Below are 22790 nucleotides of genomic sequence, written 5' to 3' on the forward strand. Positions count from 1 at the left end.
TTCAATAACTCGTATCAGGAATATGTTTCCCGCAAAATACATGATTTTATTGTTACTTTTGTTCAAATATTTCTACCTTTCCAGTTGATTATTACGAACCGAGCAAATACGATCATCTCCCCGTTTAATGGATTCCAGATATGTTTGATTCTCGTGCAATATTCATTGTTAATGCAAATATGCAGGATCGATGAAAACGGAGAGGATTACAAGGAATTAAATCAGTTTTAAAAAGCAGTATAACTGATATAATCGCAAAAATTCGCGATAACCATTGAATCAATGGCAATAGGAGATCGTTGATTCGGATAGGGAGCTTGCAGTGAAATAAAATTTCCAACGACTAATTAAATCATTTATGCTTCCATGGTAAAATGCAGTATATGATTTATTTTAACGAAGTAAATTAGTAAGAGAAATATGATCGATAACTTCGTTCATTAATAAAGTTTAAACGAGATACCCTGCAGGTTGAATATTCACTTTTTATTCTGAAAACGAAGGCTTAGGTTGTAAAATAATTACAAAATTTACAGTAATTTTCATTTATTATTATTTAGAAACATTTTTTAGAATTGTACTAACGATCAGATGTTCAATACAATGAGTGCAATCCTTTTATACACACGTTCCAAGGGATCTATTTCCTGATTCTTCATTTTATGGACGAGCAATCCTGAAAATGCAAAGCATTACTTCGAGATACCAACCGAAACGTGACTTCTTCAGGGTTATCGTAGATCTTCATCCGTATTATCTTGAACTTTAACGTTTAGCATACAACCCTTCTGAGTAGACTATTAATGCCACCCTTCCTTTATCTTTTGTATAATATAATCTTAGATGAAAGATACGATTTCAAGAAATTATATTGCGGTTTATTAAGATGTATCATATCAGATGATGCAGATAGGGAAATAAACTTCCTCTTTTTCCCCCAAATTCCTCTATTTCTTTTATCTTGCAATAGTGCATTTTTAAAGCATGGAATTGTCTGTATAAAAAATAAAATAAAGAAAAAGTCTGTTCTGGAGAAAATGTTGGAAAAGGAAGGAAATGGAACGAAAGGGATTAATAAAATGGATAGCATAAATCAAAACAGAAAGTCGATAAAATGGAGCTTCTCTCTGGAACGCGGTGAAAATTATCCCAGGGATACGATTGATCGTTCAGAATTTTGAAAAGCCTTCCGACTAAAGGGAATTTCTCGATTATTCGATACCGAACGAAATGATTTTCCAAACGACAATATCGCCACCGAAATATTCTGCTTTAACTCCTTTGCCGTTGTTCATTTTTCCCGGATCGACGTAAACGAATGGCGAACGGAAAAAGTGATAGAATAATTCAGGCATCGTTTCAACGTTCACCTAAAAATCTCGTTCATATCGCGGATGTTATTTCCCAGAATTATTACACCCATTTTCAAACGCAAAATCATTTCGAAAATTCTCGCAAATTCAGACTTTAACATTTGATAAAGGCCACATCAGGCGCACGTACGAGACGCGGCAAAAAGTTTGATTTTTCCGCTGGTGGAAAAGAAAATCTGTGCGATTGAAAGGGCAAAGGTCGGTTGATCTAACGGTCTCACGTACGAATCGATCACTTTGATTGCAGATACCTTGAGAAATCGAATGAAGCGGAGGTGTCGCGAAGAAGAAGTACTGTCAGAGAGGAAATCGATCTTGAATAGAAGGACAGGGTCGTTCAATAAGTCTGTTTTCGACGCAACGAAGAACAGAGACGAGCTTGAATATAAACTCTACGGAACAGCTTACAGGCAATTTGAAAAATATTACCCGCAGAAAGAATATCGGAGGTGCCGATCAAATGAGAAATGTACGACCCTTTTTTCTTGAATTGGAATATTTTAATATACGATGAATAGCTGTGCTGTGCAAAGTTGAAGCAAATAGAATTGTATGAAAATAGAGAAATTAAAATTAAAATAAAAAAAGAATAGCAAAGGCAAAGAAAATAAGAAGAAAACTGAACCCAGTAGAGAAGAACAACAAATAAATCATAAAAACATCGTGGAACTCGTAAGAATAAACTGAGAAACGAGTAGAAAATCTCGGAAAAAGGGAAGAACATCCAGCGAATGGGAAGAAAGTAAGAACAAAGAAGAAACAAACTGAAAATGAACGACTTGTAATAAAGCCCGGAAGAGCAGGAAATAAAGTATAAAAAGGAATAAAAGAACATGAATAAAGCACTCGTAAACAGGGTTAGAAAGGAAGAAAAGGAATCAGCTAATGAAGGTCACAGAATAATAAGAACCTGAAAATGATTAAATAAGCCTCATAAACCTGAAGAAAGGCAAGATAAAAAATTATCAAAACTCAGGCTGGATCGAAAAGATCTGAAAAAAGAAAGAAGAAGGATCAACAGAGGAAGACCACCATTAGATTTAGCCAGAACCACGAAGGATAACAAGGTGACAGTAGATGAAGAAGATGAAGTAGAGAAGAAGGAGTTGAATGTACAGGTGAGAGGAGAAGGCACCGAGACAGAGGAGACGAGAGGACGATGGTGGCGCATGCTCCTGTATTCGTTGTGCACGCATCGTAGGCCAGGCAGTTGCCCTCGTCGGCTCCAGGTACACGCTAAAATCCATATCGGTGCTGTGTACCGTCTCCTACGGCCGTTGACAGACACCGGGAGGGTGTCGTCAGGACATCTGGTCGAGGTTATCGCGAGGAGTCCCCTGTTCTCCACGCAGCTTCCTCGAGGTTTTCGCGCCGATTCTCTCGGGGAAGGTACCCTTACAGTTTGGAGCACGTGCCGCTGCCAGTCGCGTGTCACTGCTCGCCGGTAGACAAGCTACTCTCCGCTTGATTTCCGTTCCATTCGGCCTCTTCAGCTCGTCATCCCGAGGCGGAAATGCAATTAGCAGTCCGCGTCTCGCTCGAGGCTGAATAAACGGCTCGAAGCTATCATTTAAAGAGGATGCTCTCAAAGTTGAACCCGAAGGGTGCGTACGAAGGTGCCAAAGAATTATATTGAACCTCGAAGAATTCAAGTCAAGTTCGTTGACGCGGATAATCGCAGAATTGGAAGTTCTCGAAAACGTTGCAAATTAGAAATTTCAGCACGACGAGAGCGTCGGACCAAGTTCGATCACAGTTAACGCGATGCGGATGAATCTCAAAGCGAGATAGGTTTAAAGTTTTCGAACTCGTTTACGAAGCTATCAACGATCGATTATAAAGGACTCGGTTGCCGCGCGTACCGTAGAAAATAGGAAACGATAACCCCGGTGTCGACGTACCGTCTGATAAAGAGAACTTGAAATCGAAGCCGGATTCGGCTGCTCAAACTTCCTGACAGGCATCGAATCGTCATTCGATGAAGAGATTGTAGCCGTCAGTTTCCTTTGTTCGACGCGATGCCAGTTCTCAGACAATGGAGGAGAAACTTCTGACTGTTCCAAGTGTTTGCGTTTGAATCAACGGATCTCACGAAGAACGATTTCAACATACAGTGTTACATTAACAAGAACAGAATCGTCTCGTACGATGGAACTTTTATGATTTTCAATCGTCTCTTTTATCTATGTTACTGGAAATTGCACGACCACTTTGACCCGAGTCTAACGAACTTGACGAACAGAGGGTCGAAGAAATTTCCTGGAAGGTACTTCCGATGAAATCTTCCTATCGGATCAGAAGACATCAAAGGGCAGCCTCGAGTCGCAATATCGTTGGTGAACGGAATCCTTCGAGTGGAATTCAATGAACCAGTAAACGGTCATTCAACAGGCGACACAGAACGATCCGAAAATTTGAAGGATTCATCAGGGACCAGTTTTCAAGGACTCGTATCGATTGATAATATAGGGCAAGTAAATCTCGCGTCCAAGGATTAAGCATTCGCTGGGGTTCTCTCGTTAATATCGTTGCCTTTAGGGTAGAGGGTAACGTACAAGTGAAAGGAGAGAAAGGACTCTTGGAGGATTAACCAGACCTTCTTTAGCGAGAAAGGATCTTAGAGGATCAGCAACATTAGTTTTGGGGATCCAACGGTCGTACAAGGATACACCTTTGCTCTTGGTAAGAGTAGAAAATAATTGCGTGTCAGGTATCGGTGAAAAATAGCGTCGTTGGTGCCATTCTGCCTGAAAAGAATGTCTCTCTTCTTGCTAATCGACGATTGTCTTCCACGGAAATTTCCTGCTTTCATTTCTCAACGTTGATAAATTATTTTTTACCCGCAAGAGAAAAATTTTCATTGATAAAAGATTCAAAGGATAATAGTAAAAAAAGAATAGTGCGTTAAATAATTCAGAAATATTTCAAAGAGGAAATATAAAAATACAAGAAGGGTCTGTATTGGAAGATTTTGATTTCGCTTCAGGCGTCATACGAAAACAAACAGAGACCGGTCGAGCGACGAACTCGAGCCAACGATAAGCCGGAAAGACGCTTCGCCCTCAGTCGAACATGGACTGGCAACAGAACGACACCGTCCCAGATACCAGTAATTACGTGTTGAACGCCTTGCACTATATTAACAAATTGACCGTATCGTTGAACACCGAAGCTGCCAAGTGTCTGGAGCACAAGCATCAGGAGGAATTGCAGTTTCTCTCTGTCGGAAAACATCCAGATGAGCAGCCAGGATGCGAGATTAACTGGGATTCTTTGCTCTGCTGGCCGAGAACTCCTCCCGGAACGGTGGCCACGCTACCCTGTCTCGAAGAGCTGAATGGTATCCGGTACGACAGCACGCGTGAGTAAGAATTTTATTTGATATTGAAATAGCTATGTTAGATCATCCCTGAAAGTATTCTGACCTGACATATATTTCTTATGCCGAGGAATTTTTTATCACTCGTTTGGTATTTTCAAGACATCTCTTTTGCATGAATTATTCATAGTTTTTAAGAAAACTTGTAAGATTTTAAAGTGCTTCTTAGATCAATTGGAATTATTTAAGCAAATTTCATAGATAATCTATCTTCTCAATTATATAAAATGTTTCTAAACGTAGTTTAAAGGATTAACACAAAGTTCATGATTATATGGAATGAACGTTAAATTGTATCATGGATCTTGTTTCAACAACGCGTGACTTTAAAAGCTCCCACGCGTGGAAGAAAGTTAAACGTGAGCTTGAAACCAACATCCAGAGCAGAACTCTGTTGTATCGAATTTAATGAAACCACTGAGCAACCACGATGCTCCTTTTGTTTTTCCACGACGAAGGAAGAGTTTAAACAGCATCGTCAGCTGTTTTTCGGTTGGTTTATAATATAAACTTTATATTATCCGAAATCACGCGAATTCGCCTGTTCTTCCTTCGTGTTGGGAAATTGAAAAGTATCGCGGAACTCTCGCGATAAATAAATTTCATTTTTGTAAATAAATGTCAGGATAAAAATGAGAAAAAGAGATGATCAGTTCGCGAAGGTGTTTGATTTTTAGATAACAGAAATATAATAAAAAGGAATTCATTTTTCGATTCAGGCAGAAATAAAATAAAAATAAGGACGTATTTGTGAAATTATTTGTTATTGATCGATGCAGCACAGAAAGTCAGGAGGAAACTCATTTCATGTGCCTGCAGTAACAGCAAATATCGTGCAACTCGTGGAATAATTGAATCGAAAGGGATCCATCCATCTTCGCGATAATTAATTTCCCGTTCAAGTACGAAACACGGTGCTCTGTAATCTCTGTTCCCTTTTGAAAATATTTTTAGACCCCCAGTAAATCGTTGAAAGCAAAGTAGTGTAATTCTCGTATGTTGTAATAATGAAACTGTCAAACTATCAGGTAGAATGACATTTTTTATACCACAGCTACAGGGTTAAAGGATTAAAATATTAGAAATATATTTGAGAAAAAAAGGATAGGAGAAAATGCATCGAGGTATGTATATTTTACACACGAATCTAGTTGCTCGCCTGTAGCTTCCTCTTTAATGATCCACCACCCTCACCTATGGGTGGAATCCATAAAACGAGCGTGCATATTGCCCGAGCTTTTACAGGAATATCAAATCGCGATTTCTACCCGCTTGAATCGGCTGTTACTACATATCTGGTCTGTGAAAGGCGAGATATATCGAACCACGTTCAATCTGGAACTACAACATTGCTTTTCCACCCTCTTCCACTACTCGAAACGATCGTTTGAACGAAACATTAAATTTTTTTTTCCAATGTCCCTCGTGGCGTTCACAGACGGAAATCGAATTAAGGTCGACAATGTATACCATCTTTTACACGGTGCGTATGTAGAGAGTTCTTTCATAGTTTATCAGCGGTAAATTGCTGCCACACGAGTATCCGGTTAAATTGCAAATTTAAAACCCCATTTTTGGAGGCTGGAATAATATTAGATTGTAAATAGAAAAAAGGAAATTAAGTTTGCGAAAGGTTCTTGATTTACGAAAATTGGGTGTAAAGGAAAAATTTATAACTAATTCAAAAAAGGTTCGGAGTTACGAAAGAGTCAGAAATTAAATTTACAAAGGGATTATGGAATCTTCATAACGTCCCTCGTATTCCGAATAGATTTCTTTGAAATTTTTCGTGACAATAGCCTAGCGTGGTCCTAGTAAACTGTTAAGTGACTAGATTTCCTTTTTCATTAAAAAGAGTTGCCGATGTGAAGTTAATTATGAAAGTAGCCTAGCAAGCTGGTCGGGTTCTCCATTTAAGATCAAATTACATTAGCGTCGTGTAATGTCACCTGAAAGCAAATTACGATAGCGTGTATTTCTCGCGCTGTCGCCACTGTACAGGGTGTTCTGAAACTCGTGTTACCTGTTGATTTAAAAAATGTTATTTTATTCAAATAGAATAAAATAATTCTTAATTAAAGTATTAAAATTAAGTTATAATTTTAAAATCTTTCTATTTACAATTTTCAAAGTTTCTAATACCAACACAGTATTATTTTATTTTTTTATTTTTTTTATTGTTCGATATTAATGATATGATTGTACTATACAGCTGAAATAGAACTTTATGTAAATAAATTTTCTTGAAACGTGAAACCTATTATCTTGTTGGAGGACACTCTGTATACAAATGCGCAGGGATTGACCATGATCGAAATGAATATTCCCAAGTGAGATTTGAAAACCATTAACACATTGTTGACGCATTTCACCCCGGTCTTTCGCGAATTAATTCGCGATTCCGCGGACAATAACAATGGTTTCCCTGGCTCGTGGCTTTTGTGTAGTATTGTATCGTTGTTTGTCGCTGCTGTTGCTTGAAACAATGCAAATATGTTTCATCGAGTTCGTCTAATTAACACGACGACGCTAACGGATTATTCATGAAGAAGGAAATCGAGCATGGTTCAAGTTTACGCGATTAATATTTCCGCTAATAAAATGCTTCCTACTTTGAGATCTAAAATTATTTCAATACAATTTGTAATTTTATAAATTTATTTCAATTGATGCGGTGAAATAGTTGAAAGTCTCTCCACAAGTTTATCTTGAAATTCTTCAGTAGAAGCAGGAACATTTAATAAGGAAAGCTCATAATCGGAGTTTAGGTTCATGCTCATTGAGTTTTAATAATGTTTCACAAAGAATGAAAGACATTTACTCGTCGAGCAATATCTTCATTTTTCAGAGCAGAAGGTATTTTTATATCGATAGAAACGATCAAGCGTTGCTCTTCATTATTCCTTTAATTCCTTTCGTATTTCTGCAAGCCACTGAAAAGTTTAATCGATCGTTCATAATTAACTAGTAATCGTACGATTATCGGAGTGCTCGAAGATTATTAAACATTCAAGAAAGTGGAGATCTGCTCGTTTGCAATAATTGTTTCGTAGTTTTGAACATTCCAGCCGAGAGAATTACTCGCGAATGTTCACTTCGAGATTTCCAATTAACCAAGTCCATTAGCGGAGTGAAAGGAAGCAGGTGTTGGAATTATCCGGAGAAGAGGAAATTTTCATTTTTAATCTTGCAATTTTATTATTCGCTTTATTTAGCCATCCTCTTAATTTTATCAGGATTTTCGATTCCATTATCATTTTTCAATCTTACTTCAAGTCCTTTTCTTTGAGATGCAAGCGAATCAAGATGGATCGTTTAATTTCCAGTGTGTTTTATTTAAACCTTAGTCAACTAATACCCTTTGAACCAAAATGAATCCATTACTTCCATTATTTTCGAGGCGAAGGAGAACACAAAGCGATTCTTTCTCCCATTGAACATACTGTGGAAAAAGCTGTCCCTAATTCCCTGATCGATAATCGAAGCACACCTTTCGCGCTTGAAAGAGCTGTTGGACGCGACAGGAAATGGACGAACGGTTCGATCATCATCCACGCGTTTCATAATGCCGTGAAATCGCGTTGAATGGCTGTGGTTTCCTCTGATTTACAACGACGGTTCGCGGTAATCAGAAATGCAAAAAGGAGGATATACATTCATCACCTCCATAAGTTACGTTCAATGTCACTTAGGTGATCGATAATCCATGGCGTTTATCATAGGCGGGATTTAAATTTAGAAGACATTTTTCAGTTTGAATCGCGTACAATTTTTAACAAAACTCTATTTACGTGAAGAATGTATTTTGAATGAAGCATGAATATTATAGGGTTGATCAATTGATAAGAGGGACAGAAGCGTGGAAAACGATGCGATTTTGAGTTTCCAAAGCTCCGAACATTTTGATCGTATTAAAGTCAACAACTTTATTCGACGGCGAGAGGATAATTAGATTCGTGGGTTATCGTGAATAGCATCCGGAAAGTTTAACCGCACGTACTCTCTCGGTGCGGTTGCAGTTCCGGTTCCCAGTGTACCAATCTCAAAATTTATACACGAGAAGATGTTATTTTGCAAACGTTCGACCGGATATTTCACACTCGAGATGAAAAATAAACAGATAATTCCGAGCTTCAATTTCATCGGAACTATTCATTTATTCCATAAGCAATATAGTACAAAATATAAATAGTTTAGTCGAAGATTTTTCTATACCAGTTATGGCTTTTTATGAAACAACAGAGGTAGAGGTAAAGAAGGATTTAAATTAGTTTTTGAACTTTCTAATATGACCAGAGTCAAACACATAAGTAACTTCATCGAATGATATTCTGCTGAAAGGTCTGACTGGATTTCTTTAGAGAAAATTAGATTACCAATTTTTTTTTTTTATTCATTCTATATGGAACTTGTTGACAAGTTTTTCAACGCATCCTTGACGGTGTCGAATCGATTTTCGATTTAATGTTTCCAACCAGACATAAATCCAATTACGATCATCGATCTGTGAGATTGCCGACTAACATATCTCGTACATGTTCAATGACATGTTTCAACTCAATTTCTCTTTTTCTGACGCATCTCGTTCTTATCGCGATTCCATTTCCCTGCTGTGATGCAAAATACATCTGTGAACATCTTTTGAATAATTCATACCTTTGAAAAGTCAAATTGATTTATTAAAATTTTTATAAATCCTTCTTGTTTATATTCATAGTCATCGTTCAGGTTAAAACAAATTTGAGGAAGTCCCTTCAACTTTGAAATATTGCCCAATATAAAATTCAATAAAACTACCCCTCTCGAACGTACAAATATTGGAAATAACATGCACTTCGAAACCCCTTGTATCTTACGTTTCATTGTTCGCCAAATTTAAGAGAGTTCAAGGTTGGAGGCTTATAATACGATCCAATAAAGAGGGCTTTCAAGTTGCAACAAACTGTCAACTTGGAAGCTGTCGCAATAAAACTGGAAGTCGTTGAGAAGATGGGAAGAATTTTTACAACCCTCTTGTTCGTCTTCCTTAGTTTCGAGTAATACGAGAAGCTTGATATCGAGAATTGACTCAACCACAGATTGAAAGTAGAAAATATCTACAAATAACGATTACAGAGACGGAAATCACACTTATTTCTTCGTTTAATCCTGACTTAAGTCTTCGGTCGTTTCCTCTGTCGAAAGAGGATTCGTTGGCTTAGAAGTGTACAATTTTTCAATTTTTCTAACTTACTTGACAGTCAGTGTGCTAAAACTTCAAAACATATTTACAAATTCGATCTTATCGATCGTGGGTCGTGATTGGATTTATGTGCAGATCAGGGGTTGACGAACTAACCACTTTACTCGAGAAGAACCCTCACGGACCGATAAGGGAGGTTTTAGAGCATACTCTAGCTAGAAAGAGCCACTCAGATACCAACTTCAATTAAATTAATTAAGATAGTATAGAATATAGGGATTAAATGAATCAGTGAGAGGAAATAATAATTAGGTATCACAAAGGTGCATCTTTATGATTGGAAAATAATTTCAATATTATTTCGAATATTATTCCTTTTATCTCCTTTCAACTATTTATGTAAATTAAATTCATGATACAGGCCCTGGTGAGCCTGATGGCATTTAACTTGTTAATGTAGCACATGCATGCAAACATAGTTGCGCGTACACGTTAGTTTTAATCGTGTTACAGTCTCTACTGTGAACGTGAAATTACTTTTTCTCTTACAGTGGTGAAACAGTGTTAAATGTACTCAACATGAAACGGTTTCTGCGGTTTAAGAAAGAAACTCGAAATGAATATACATTCGAGTTAAGTTTATTTATTCATCAAGAGCTGTTTGCTCGGTGCTTTGCATATTAAAAATGAATTAATTTTGTGTACACAGTAGATGAGATGTTTAAAAAATGAGTTGCAGAGAAATTTCGTAATTGAAAAAATTTCCATCTCGTTAAAATAATTTTGTAATCAATTATTATTGAACAGTACGGTTTCAATATTCTTCAGAACTTTTTTCTTGAATGCCTTTATGGATTCAGCTTTTAGGAATTCAATGAAAGCGAAGAAAGAAAGCGTTAAATTGCTTTTTGCTGAGATTTTCCAGCATGACAGATCAAATATTCCTTGAATGACAACGATCAACGATTACGTTGATCGTGTTAAATCGTCTCGAAAATTGGCTCTAAACGACGTTTCCATTCGCGGCGTTTTCTCTGGAACGAGATCGTCGAGCTAATGATCGAGACTGGTAGCGAGCACTGGATGAAAATCGGTTTGCGAGCTGGAAAATTCACAGTAAACTGTTTCGTTTCGATATCCTTTGAATCTTAAATCCCATTTCAGTCTTTCGCGTTTCACCTCACTAGATTTCCATTTAATCTGTACACTTTGAGACTATCATCCACTTCCATTACACGATGTTGTGTATCTTCTACAAAATATTATTAAAAAAGTAGATATCAGAGGGATTAATTTTGCAAACAGGAAAATCGATCGTGACCAAAACTCGTATCTTCTAATTTTTATAAAATGATTATAAAAATATTTGATCTTCTGAAAATTGTTATCGATTAATTTGTATCTTTTATTATTTTTTTCTTTTTTTTTTCATGGAACTCATAAATTCTGGATGTGTACATGTTCACTGTCAGTTCGGATGTCGGTATATTGCCTAGTGCACTTTATGCCATCCGCTTTATAGAACCTTGGAAGTGTTTTGCCCTGACAGAGCGAGTAAATATTACCCCGTGAGACCAGTTTCATACGTGTGATCGTGTATTTTATCACAAGCCAGGCCACGTTTCCCTTAATTCTCTTGGTGACCACTCGCTGAAACACATGGTGTTCGCTGACCATAAAGGAGGATCCTTTCCTTGAATAAATCTTCCTGTTACAGACGTAAACGAACTTCAAATATTAGTCGCAAGTTATCATAGAATATCATATATCATTCTCCTATTCTTCAGTTCATTTATAATGGGAGTAACAATGGTGAGAATTAATACTGGAGAAAAATGGGAACAGGGTGAGGGTATTAATAGAAATTCTAAGAAACACGAATTCTCGCTTTATTAGAGCTGGGGTGTTTTATGAAAACCGTAATGGAATTCGAAAAATGATTTCATTGTTGTTTTAAATGGGTCATAGGATTGCGAGCATTTCTTTCAAATGCTGAGATTGCTAATATTTATTTAATTTCATTGGATCGTTATGCAATTCGATACAGTCGCATTTTAGTATAATTAGAGTGTTCCAGTATACTCGTGATTAATCTGGCTTTTTCAGGAAAAGTAATGATGTTCCGGCTTCCCACCCGTATACATAGGTCCGCCGCTATGTAATAATGAATATAAATTATCTTAAAAGACAGAGATCAATAGGGTATACATTAATGAAATTCATAAATGCAACACATCATTTTCACGAAATTATCCACCCTTGCCGTTTGCGATCAAAATGACCGGTGTTCGTACGCAGTTTATCTCCGGTATCGAGGTAAATTAACGAGGTCCTAACCACTGGCTCGGTTCGATAATAATTATTCTGTGGACCTTAATTACGTGACTGCAGGGGCATACGTAACACGGTGTTTACACATTTATTCACGAACAAGAGGCACACGTTAGTCGCCTCGAGTGAGGTACGATTTCACAGAAATCATGGAGCTATTTAAGTGATAATTAATCATTGTCATTTCTATAATATAACGAATAATGACTGTACTATTTTTTATTAGACTTTTTCATTTTCCCAACATTAATTTAGCTGTCCATTTTAAATTACAAAAATATTTAATAACGCTGCTCTACGATATTAATGTTCGAAAGATCTACAAAGACGTGGCGAAATTAAACACCATTGCTCTTTCGAAAATGTCATTTTCTAACAGAAACTAATCCCATAAATAAGATGAGTCCTTTTGTCAGACTACTATTCTACTTTGTCTCTGAACGGACAGTATAAATTCGTCTTTATTCTCCTAGCAACAACAACACATCCATAATGGGTCAACTGAAAGAATTGCCTCGTTTCGTGTATAAAGAACTTCGAAGAAGGAGTGCTCTAAGCCTGTATCGACTTAACAGGCGTTCTTTCAATTTCTCCTCATGGAATGCTTTACGGGAGATCGTATACGAAACCCCACTAAATTTCACTTCTCTTTCTACTCTTTATTTTTTTCTTCCTTCTTCTTTTTTTTTATATATATATATAACACAAAGTCCTTTGAGCTCTCAACGAAGAACGCTGAGATTTTAATCAGCTACAAAGAGCGGCTAGAGAAAGGGAATGAAAGAGGAATACCTTGGAGAAGGTTGATAAAAATACGAAAGCTCTCGGAGAAAATGCGACACGAAAGGAATGGTGAAATAAAATTAGGATAATAGAAATAGATTCGGTGGGCTGGGAAATGAAAAAGCTCTGGTAATGAACGGGAATCGACAATCTTCTCGAGGAGATAAGCTATTAGATTGCTCGCGTTTTCACGCGAAATGGACGAGTCTTAATTCTTCTGCAATTCTGAATGAAAGTTTCCAAAGTATCTTACATAATTGAAAGCTTCTGTTCGAATAACATAGGTTCAGCTCGTTCATTTCACATTTTTTATGTTAAACCTTCGCTGTTCATTTAAACTTAATACTTCCCATTGAATTCTCTACTATGGAAAATTAGCACGGCGCAACAAGTAGAATGGATCGTATAAAATCAGACGGCGTAGGATATATGCGTTTCAATTTCATTTAATTCGTTTTGATGGGCATCGCGGTTCGTTAAAACATTATAAAGTAGAATATGTTCCTTTTTCGCGTTAACAAAAACCATTCTGGTCATATAATTAAGAATTTTCCAGATAACGAACCATGCTGTGTCGTTATCTGTATTTTTCTCCGTAAAGAGTACGTTTAATAATCCAGTGATAACTTTTTTTAGAAAACTAAGAATAGAATTTTATTCCAACGAATATATAAATTTATATAGAAATATAAATAAATTTGTTTCATTTTAAAAAATTATTGCAAAATTTCAGTACAATTTTTTAGTTACAATTCTTCTAATTATAGTAATTATCAGTGTTATATGAAAATGAATTTCTCACCCCTTTGTTCTTCCTCGTCGCTAACGGTTCTCAACCCTTAAACAAGTAACAAAAGGGGATCCTTGACATCGGAACAAACACTTCACCTTCTCGCCCCTGTATCAATCTCTCCTTTCACTTTAACAAGTACGCCACGTTCAAAACTCGAGAACAGCTTGTTTCTCCGTGACATTAATTTCCTGTTGCAACGTCGAATCGGGATGAAACGCGACGTCATCCCTCGAATGTGACCGCAGAGCACGTTTCCCCATTGAAGAAGACCACACTCTGTCCAGGAGAACTTGATGGCGTTTCATAAACCGACCATAGCTCTTCGACACGATTTATACCGTTCATCGTATCTTCTCCTCTCCGAATGAGAATATTTTTCACACAATCTCGCGGTTCGTGTATCCTCGAAGAAAAGCTTCTGGGAAAAATCTCGTTTTTACCGTGAAAATTGAGCTCGAAACTCGTGAGCTACTCTGGGACCGGAAGTAATTCTCCGACCTTTCTGCGGAATTAAGCTTGGAGATAGAAAAGGGTAATGATGAAGTTACGAACTGTCTTCTCCGTGTCAAAACTAAAGTGAGTGTGATGCAGTAGTCCAGTTAAATATTAAAACAGTTATTTTTAAGTTGAAAATAATGCAGAAAATTGAATAGATAAAGGATGGAACATAATTTAATATATACACCCATTCTTTATTTCGACAATAGCCAACATACATTTTGAATAACTGTTACATAAAAATTATCATAAAAAAAAAAAAAAATTTTAGGAACCAAGGATTTGAACCGAGGACCTTCAGATTGCGAGTCATGGATCCGCTCCGTGTTTAAACATATGAGTCGCAATCTAAAGGTCCCCGGTTCAAATCCTTGGTTCCCAACATTTTTTTTAATTTTTATTTTTTTTTTTTTTTTTATTGCGAGTTGTATGTGTGAGTTTGTCATACTTCAGAATGTAAGGAGTAACTAACTGTAATTGTTAATATCTTTTAAACAATTAGTCGTCAGCCTCCAAAAGGGGGTATAGACTTGATGAGCTCTACAAGTTGGCAAAGTTTCATTAATAAGTGAGTGTAACACTTGGGTAGTTTTCCGTATAAGAATGGGACGATGCCTTCGAGAATTCGTTTCCTATAGGATGCTAGCAATTCCTTTGAAATCGAGGGCACCGAATAAATCATCGGTTTCGCTGTGCGAAGAATAACTGGAACATGCTCGTCGAACTAACTCAATTCAAAAGCACTTCTGGGACCTTTTCTCCACACGATCGTTTAAAGTTGTTCGAGTTTAGAAAACGTTTGTTAACGATGAAACTGAAAGGGCAATGCATCTCAAATATAAGGAGTTTATTTTTTAATTAAACTATAGATTCGGCAATAATATACAGAAAGCATTGGAGTTGGTTGTATGATTTTGATAATTGAATTTCGTTTCTTCTGCAAAGTATCAACATTATGCTATCTGATTGCACGATATTAACGGCGATCGTAAATTTTGCCGGATCACGTGCATCCGGTAATTATCTCGTACTACACAGAGATCGTGCATCGTCATCGTCGCCGAAAATATACAAATACAAGCTCTCGTATCTTGCTACAATTTCTCTTTTCCCGTGGACAGGCGTAATTTTGTTTATGGCATTCACACTCGGCTGATAACGAATGGTAAACACGAGCGACAATAAACTGATAGGAAACAGTGTTTTCCCCTTGTTTTCGCACCCATGTTCTCCACGCGTAACATCTTCTATTCTAAATGAATAATAACAGCTCGTTTCAATCAAGCAGGAATTCATTTTTAAAAGAATTTTTAATTATTCAATATAATATTCCATTCTTTGTTCCCTGCATAAATTTGCATTTTATACAAATATTCCAGTGACATTCAATCATCGAAGCTGTCTTTGTCGTTTCCGTGCTATCCCATCGATGCAAGTATTGTTCAAAGCACTTTGTTAAAACTGAAACTGTATCCTGTAAAACGAAACATACTCGTATTTTACGTTTACGTTTTGTTTCTGCGTTGAAAACAACGCACGTACGTTTCGTGTGAATCAAAGATTGAATATAACAAAAAAAAATAAATAAAAAAACAATACATTTTTTTGGACAGTCCAATTAAAAAATGGTGACAATGGAAATCTCCTTAATCTTCTTCATCTGTTATCATTTTTTTTAAACATGGTTTTAATATTTAAATTTTAAGACAAAATAATTTTAAGGATTTTTTGTTCTTAATTTCCAAACACAATATTCTATTTTCTAAAAAATATCCGAACACCTGGTCTTATATTGTATACCTTGATGAAGCAAAATTTTCCTTTTGTATCAGTTTGTTTACGTTGCTGCAAGAAAATACACGGTGCAGAAGAAAACAAAAGTCTGCTATATATAGCGAACGAGTTAAGCAAGCTACGTGGTTATATTTACACCATAAAAAGCAAACAGCGCAAATCCTTTGACAAAAAGCTCACCGAATTACTAAAATGGAATCTCAGTTTTCCAATTTTCAATATTAATTCTGTAAGCTGAAGTAGAATTATTCGAATTATTCTGAGAGATATAAGATGCATCTTATTTATTATTATCATCAAAAGAAATATCAGAAAATTCTATACCAAAAAATAAAAGATCTAGGTCAGAGAGGGATGATTCAGTTTTGCTCTTAAAACTCGGAATAAACTAGAGCATCGGGCTCGAGTTAATATTAATTCCAGTCAGGAAATAGACACGATAAAAAAAGAAGTAAAAATTTAATTTCCACGAATATTGAACGACGTTTTGTTTGTGAAGATGGCACAATTTTGTTCGTAGAAAAAAATTCATTGAAATTATGATTGTCTGCTTCTGAACGGGATACGACGAACGTAATAAATATAATTGAATCAGTGTTACCGTGTTAATTAAACCTGGTGAAGTATTCCGATGGACGTTTCGACGTTAAATTAATTATCGTAAATTATTTAGTAACAAAGTATCGCGCATCGAGATTTTTGGACAGACCTGCAAATTACATTTAGATAATTTGCAATTTTCGCCGCTTACAATTAGCAGAAAAACAATTTCAATTTCTTTGATGTAAAATTGAATTTGAAGTCTTGATATTAAATTATAGCATCCCTGAAGTGACAGTAGAACTGCTGCAACTAGATAAAGCATCTTTTGTTAACTTTTTCTCAGACGGAAATCAAATTGATTACTCGATTACAGTCGACGTCTTTGCACAGGAAACATGTTATCGATCGCGACTTCCGGGAGTGATCCTTGACGGAAGATGTCGATGTTTAACGCAAGTCAAACGTTAAACGTAAACGTAAGTTAAACAACTCTTCATTCAAGGATACGAAACGTGTAAACAACGATATTTATTTAGAAAGTTTGAGTTAAGATCCTTGTCACTGAAATAAAATTATTTGCAAAATAAAAATACCCGTAAAAAATCAAGTATTCTATTAAGTTGTCAGTTAAAATTCTTACAAAAATAATAATCCTTTTTCTCTTTGTACACTTTTATAAAAACGAAATTGTTTTTAGAACGGATATGACCCAACGAGACGTAACAGAGTGTTCCAGTTACTTTAATGGAAATAAAATTGCTCACAAGATGGAAATTGTACTATCCAGAATCCTCTTTTCATTTTTTACATATTAGAAACAATTTAATCAGATTAAATTCTTAAAAGAAAATTATTACTTTATATCCGTATAAAAGTAGAGCGGTATAAGATTAGTTTGATAGTTTCATTTTCTAAGTAGCTGCTTAAATAGAAACAGTATGATTATAGTTAAATTCCCGGTAAACCCAATCCCCTAGAAATTCAATGGTTGTATTAAATTTCCATTTAACGCTTCATTATGGATCTCCGTGCTAAGCCAATCATTGAAATCCATCACATTTTCATTCATTTCATATCGAAACGATGAATAAATATCTATTTCACTATTTTGACGAAACAAGAGTGTCAAATTCGCAAGTTGAAACCCTAAGTACCGCGCGTCACCGACTCTCCGGAAGAATCCCTGATACAGAAAAGTGAAGTTTAAGTTTAATAATTTAGCGATGAAAAGCGATGTATTAGGATAAGTAATGCAATTAAGTTTACGAACAATCTGAAACAATGCCATTTGGAGGTAGCGATGCAAATCTCATTCATAGGTCATTGTTCGACCACAAAGTGGAAGAGCCATGCTATGAATGCTTTGCTTAAGCATCTTGTCCCGTAAGCTGGATTATCTGCATTACCTCTATAGTACGTATAAATATTGTTGCCTTCGTTAAACAGCCTGTTCTATGTATTTCTGTGAAATTTACGGGAATTATCATAAAAGTTCGATGAATAATTAGCAATAGCTGACCAGTTGAAATCAAGGAACGAGAAATACTTTGTTTTAATTAAAAATACCAATTTGTTATTACGAATTCGACTTGGCAAACATTTTTCATCGGTATAATTCTCGGTTAAACACTACAGCATCTTTGCCCTATTTATTATTTTACCTTACCGGATAAAACATCGTATAAATTAAACGTAGAATTACTTCCTAGGGAGGAGAATTTTCAATTGAAATTACAATTTCCTCGGACAGAATTCAAATTAGCAAACATTATAATTACTTTAATTCCAAATTAATTTTTGCAAAAAGTAGAACACTGACCTTGCTGAGACTCCAATTAATTAAAAACATTTTATATGAGAAATTTCTGAAATTTCTATTTGAAGCCTCTCGTGAGAGAGGAAAAATATCTGGTTCAAAGTTGCTGAAAGAATTCGAATCGCCAGCCGATGGAATTAGGATAATTCTTAATTGATCCCAGTTCTCTGGAGTCGAGAGAGATCAGTGTAAAATTACGATGGAAAAAATGCAATTTTATCTGTAGAAGGCTCTTGTGACGAGAGTCGTTTCCATTACGAGTAGACGGGAAAAGAAACGTCGAATTGACAACAGCCACGGCACAAAGCAACTGCAAATAAATAACAGGTTGTAATTCGATTTGCCGTTCTTTTGTCGATGGGAACATTTAATCCGGTCAACCAATTACGATCAGGGCTTTTTTGCGTCCGATACGTCGCTAATTTCTTCGACAGAGCATGAAAACAAACGACGGAAAAATTCTGATAAAAAGGAGTACACGTTAGAAATTTCTTAACTTGTCGTCCGATAAATCACAAAGTTAATCCATGAGAATTTTTATTTTTTTATTTTTAACAAAAGGACTAAAATTATATCTTTTCGTTAAATATAACTAAACTTCTTTATTTTTTAATTAAAAATTGAAGTAGTATGATATTACAATGTTGATGAAGTATCCTGTAACATTTATGGCTCGCTAACAAGCATTAATGAGCATTATTGGCGCGAACTAATATAACGAGCGTTGCCTCAATGAGTTTCCATTGTGCTTCGCTATCGAACACTTCGGAATAATTAATTGTAATCATGGGAAACGTGAATGAAGATTAAGTAGCTACACTATCAAGTTATGAAATCATACCATTTTGAGGATTATATTCTGAATTTTTTTCCCAAAAGTATATTTCATTTACTAATTTTCACAGTCGTCAACGTCTTGTTGCGATAAACACAGTCGTCATCGAAAACATTTAATTGCAAAGTATCGATCAACCCCATCCAATCTCATTGAAGCCCATCGCGAATCAGGATTTCCGTCGCGATTTTTCAAAATAATTGACGTCGAATTAACCGACGTGGATAACCGAATTGAATGACGAACGTCGGACATCGTCGAAATGAATCGTATCGTTTCATAGGATATAATCGGTAAGTGAAGCGCGCAATTTTCCGCTTCCCGACGAACCGGATTCTCATCCAGCCGGGAGAACACCTAACGAGGATAAACAACTCGTTACGTTCCACTTTAATCACCCTTACATCTGGAGCCGCGCCCGGATAATTAATGTACGATCCTGTAACACAACTGACTTAACTCATTTCCGGTAGCTTAACATCCTCTCTACTAGTAAATCTCGAGGATTTCTTGAACCGTGTCAGGCGATTCGAACTCTTCAATGCAGGACGAATTGTTTTTGGTATTTAGAAATCGATAATTTCTTTTTTTTTTTCAATTTGATAAATTAAAATAGAAGAGACTGGGATTAGTTAAAGAGCATCTTAATTACAGAATTAATCTATCAATAACTCATAATCAACTTGAAATAATTCCATAATACTCTGTAAGAACCAAAGTCTTTAAACGTGAACGAAAGGACCGGAAACAGAAAGATTCGACGAAGAAATTTTTAAAAAGATCCCCTTCAAACTTCTTTATTAACTTCTCAAACGTGCCTCCTGAGATTGCTTTTCCCGAGCTTTATTCTTTCTTCTTAAATCCTCAATATCATTTCTATCGTTCGTTGTGATTCTGAATTCCGTTCGAGTAGACAAGAAGAAGGATCTCTACTAGTTAATATATATTCTGGAAGGATGTTTGAACAGTTGAAATAGAGATGTGTGCCAGATGAATATCGATCGTTCTCCAGGGAAAGGCTTAGATCGGAGTATTATTACGGATCATAGAGAATTATGGATTATAAACGGCGGATTGCTTTGAGGGAGGAATACGTATCACGTGTTCTATGCCCTCTATTTATTGCTTACACGAAAGTGGAAGTAAGGTACAAGATATGGCTCGAATAATTGGAAAAGAAAATGGTATCACTATTAAATAAAATTGATTAACCCGCCTCATCGATAACATGTGAAGGACATAAAAGTTCCCTTTCCATGAGGAGAAATGGGACTGACAGAATTATTGGAAACTTTCATGGACAATTTGATCAGATAAGTTTTTGTCCCATTATTTCAGTAATGTTCTTATCCAACACAGAATTCAATAATAATTCTATTTTTAATCAATAGATCGCTTTCAGATATCTATAATATCTATTTTATAATAATTACCGATAATTATCATTTCAGTGGAATGACACGCGAAATTCCTGATAACAGAAAAACTAATCCCAAGGAAACAGTAGGAGGATCATTTTACGGGTGAAAATCGTGAGAGGGAAAAAGAATTGGTCGGGAGGGATTACTGAATCGAGATTTGAACGCGGATCTTTCATTTGAGGGAGTGACTTTGCTTTAACCGATTTAGCTATCCGGGTCATCGGCAAAATCTTTTCTCGTAATTCTTTCTGACGTGGTTGCTGGCCATGTTTCTGCCATCCTGACGAATGTGACTCGACCATAAACGAAAACCAAACCTGGAGATATTGCTTCTGTCTGTATAGGGTGTTACAGAATCACCTGTACAACTGTGATACAGGGTAAGATGGTATATGTTTAGAACTGCTGATTATTACTTAAAGTTTGATTATCTAGATCAATATTCTTGCAAATAAAACAAGTTTTGATTAATGAAACGCATTACTTTGTTTTTTACAATGTTTTAAAATTTAAGTACGTACTCCTGTACCATCTTAACCTAATTTTTGAAAATATATGAATTAGAAATAAAGTATAAACGTCGAATATTACTTTTGAAAATCGTAAATTTATGGCTAAGTTGTTTTTGAAGTTCAACAAGATAATGCTTTTATCTAGAGAGAGAAAAAAACAGAGAACTGTTGATTTTTACAACTCTATCAACGTCAGATATAAATAATGTTCTACCTTCGAGGAGGTCAATTCCGGCCACCATTATCGACGTCCCGAAGGAAGTTGACTGGTGAAAAATGAAATTTTTCTCTGATGTAAAAGTTGTGATCTAGTCTGTCACTAACGCTCGTTAGCACGATGAAAAATGAGCATAATTATGAGTTATTTAAAATGTCTCGTTAGGAATACCGATTTATCAACGTGCAGGTGAAACTGTAATTATAACAATTGCTAAGGGTGGAAATATAATAAAAGTTCAACCGATTCGAAAATCAGATTCTCTGAATCTACGTAGTATAAAACGGGAACAGGATCCTCCCCGCGAAAGTTCCTTATTTGCAAACGAGTCGGTGCAAACGTTTCAAACTTTCCAATCGAATTTATTTTTCTACAGCCTTTCAGGAGTACTTTATTTGTGCAAAATTTTGTAATTCCATCGTTAGTTACAAAACATTTCCAAAACTTTTTGAAATGTGCGAAATTTTCAGCGCATGTTTTACTCGCGCCAGAAGAAATTACAAATATTCATTACACGTGAAAGGTACATCAGGACCCCACCTTTGTAGATTCTCTATGCAAATTTCCACTGTCCCATAAATCAGCTGTTAAGTTTAACAGGTTTTTCCTCTATGAAGCGAGAGAGCTTAGTTTCAGAGTAAGCTTCAATTCCATTTTCCAAGGAGAAGGAGATTTCGTTCTTTTTTTTTTTAAGAAAGCGCACTGCTTTTACATAGAGCGTTGTAAAATATGAAGGAGAGGAACCAGGGTTAATTCGTAAAACCCTTGTGATCGGTGAACCCCCTGGGAATCGAATTGTTAATCATCGAGTCGCGTGTCAAAGTCGGCTAGAATCTGGCACCCTTGTAAATTAAGAAACTCGTTTGTATGCGACGTTTCGCTTTGCGAACGACCTTCTTCCCTTTTTATCGATTACACACAGCCACTTTCTTTTCGACAGTATTGAATAATGCAACGCGACCGACATTCGTCACGGTCTACAAATACCGCGAGACGAGGGAGACCCGTGAAAAATCACGATTTTAACCTCTCATCTGGACGACCGGGCCTTTTGACATTTGTATTTAAATGTTACACACGGAGGTATGGATCGATCGATAGGATGAAGCCTTTCAGCTAGGAAAATTGCTATCGTGAAACTATCAGCGTGCGCTGGAAAAAAAAAGAGTTTGATAGAGCAATATTTGTCGATGAAATTTGTATTTGATCTCTTTTCCGTGAGAAAGTGTGGATTCTTAACCCTTTTTCTTAAAATCGAAATTGATCGACATAGTTAAAAATTTAGGCTGCAAATTTTTTGTATTTAAAAATAA

The 22790-nt window shown here is 36.0% G+C and overlaps 1 protein-coding gene across 7 annotated transcripts in view; it reads left to right on the top strand.

Annotated features, from left to right (window-relative positions):
• LOC114880337 (diuretic hormone receptor-like) overlaps positions 1 to 22790 on the top strand; it is a 35723-nt gene that overhangs the window by 5114 nt on the left and 7819 nt on the right. For 5 of the 7 annotated variants that reach the window (XM_029196247.2, XM_029196244.2, XM_029196245.2 and 2 more), the window contains exon 2: positions 1621 to 4734. In XM_029196247.2, coding sequence (XP_029052080.1) covers positions 4446 to 4734 — 289 coding nt within the window. In that variant the 5' untranslated portion in view covers positions 1621 to 4445. Of the gene's footprint in view, positions 1 to 1620; positions 4739 to 22790 lie in introns of those variants that run through there. The other 2 variants (XM_029196242.2, XM_029196248.2) reach the window with 2 other exon arrangements.

Source organism: Osmia bicornis, chromosome 12 (assembly GCF_907164935.1).
Source record: "Osmia bicornis bicornis chromosome 12, iOsmBic2.1, whole genome shotgun sequence".
Classification (NCBI taxonomy): domain Eukaryota; kingdom Metazoa; phylum Arthropoda; class Insecta; order Hymenoptera; family Megachilidae; genus Osmia; species Osmia bicornis.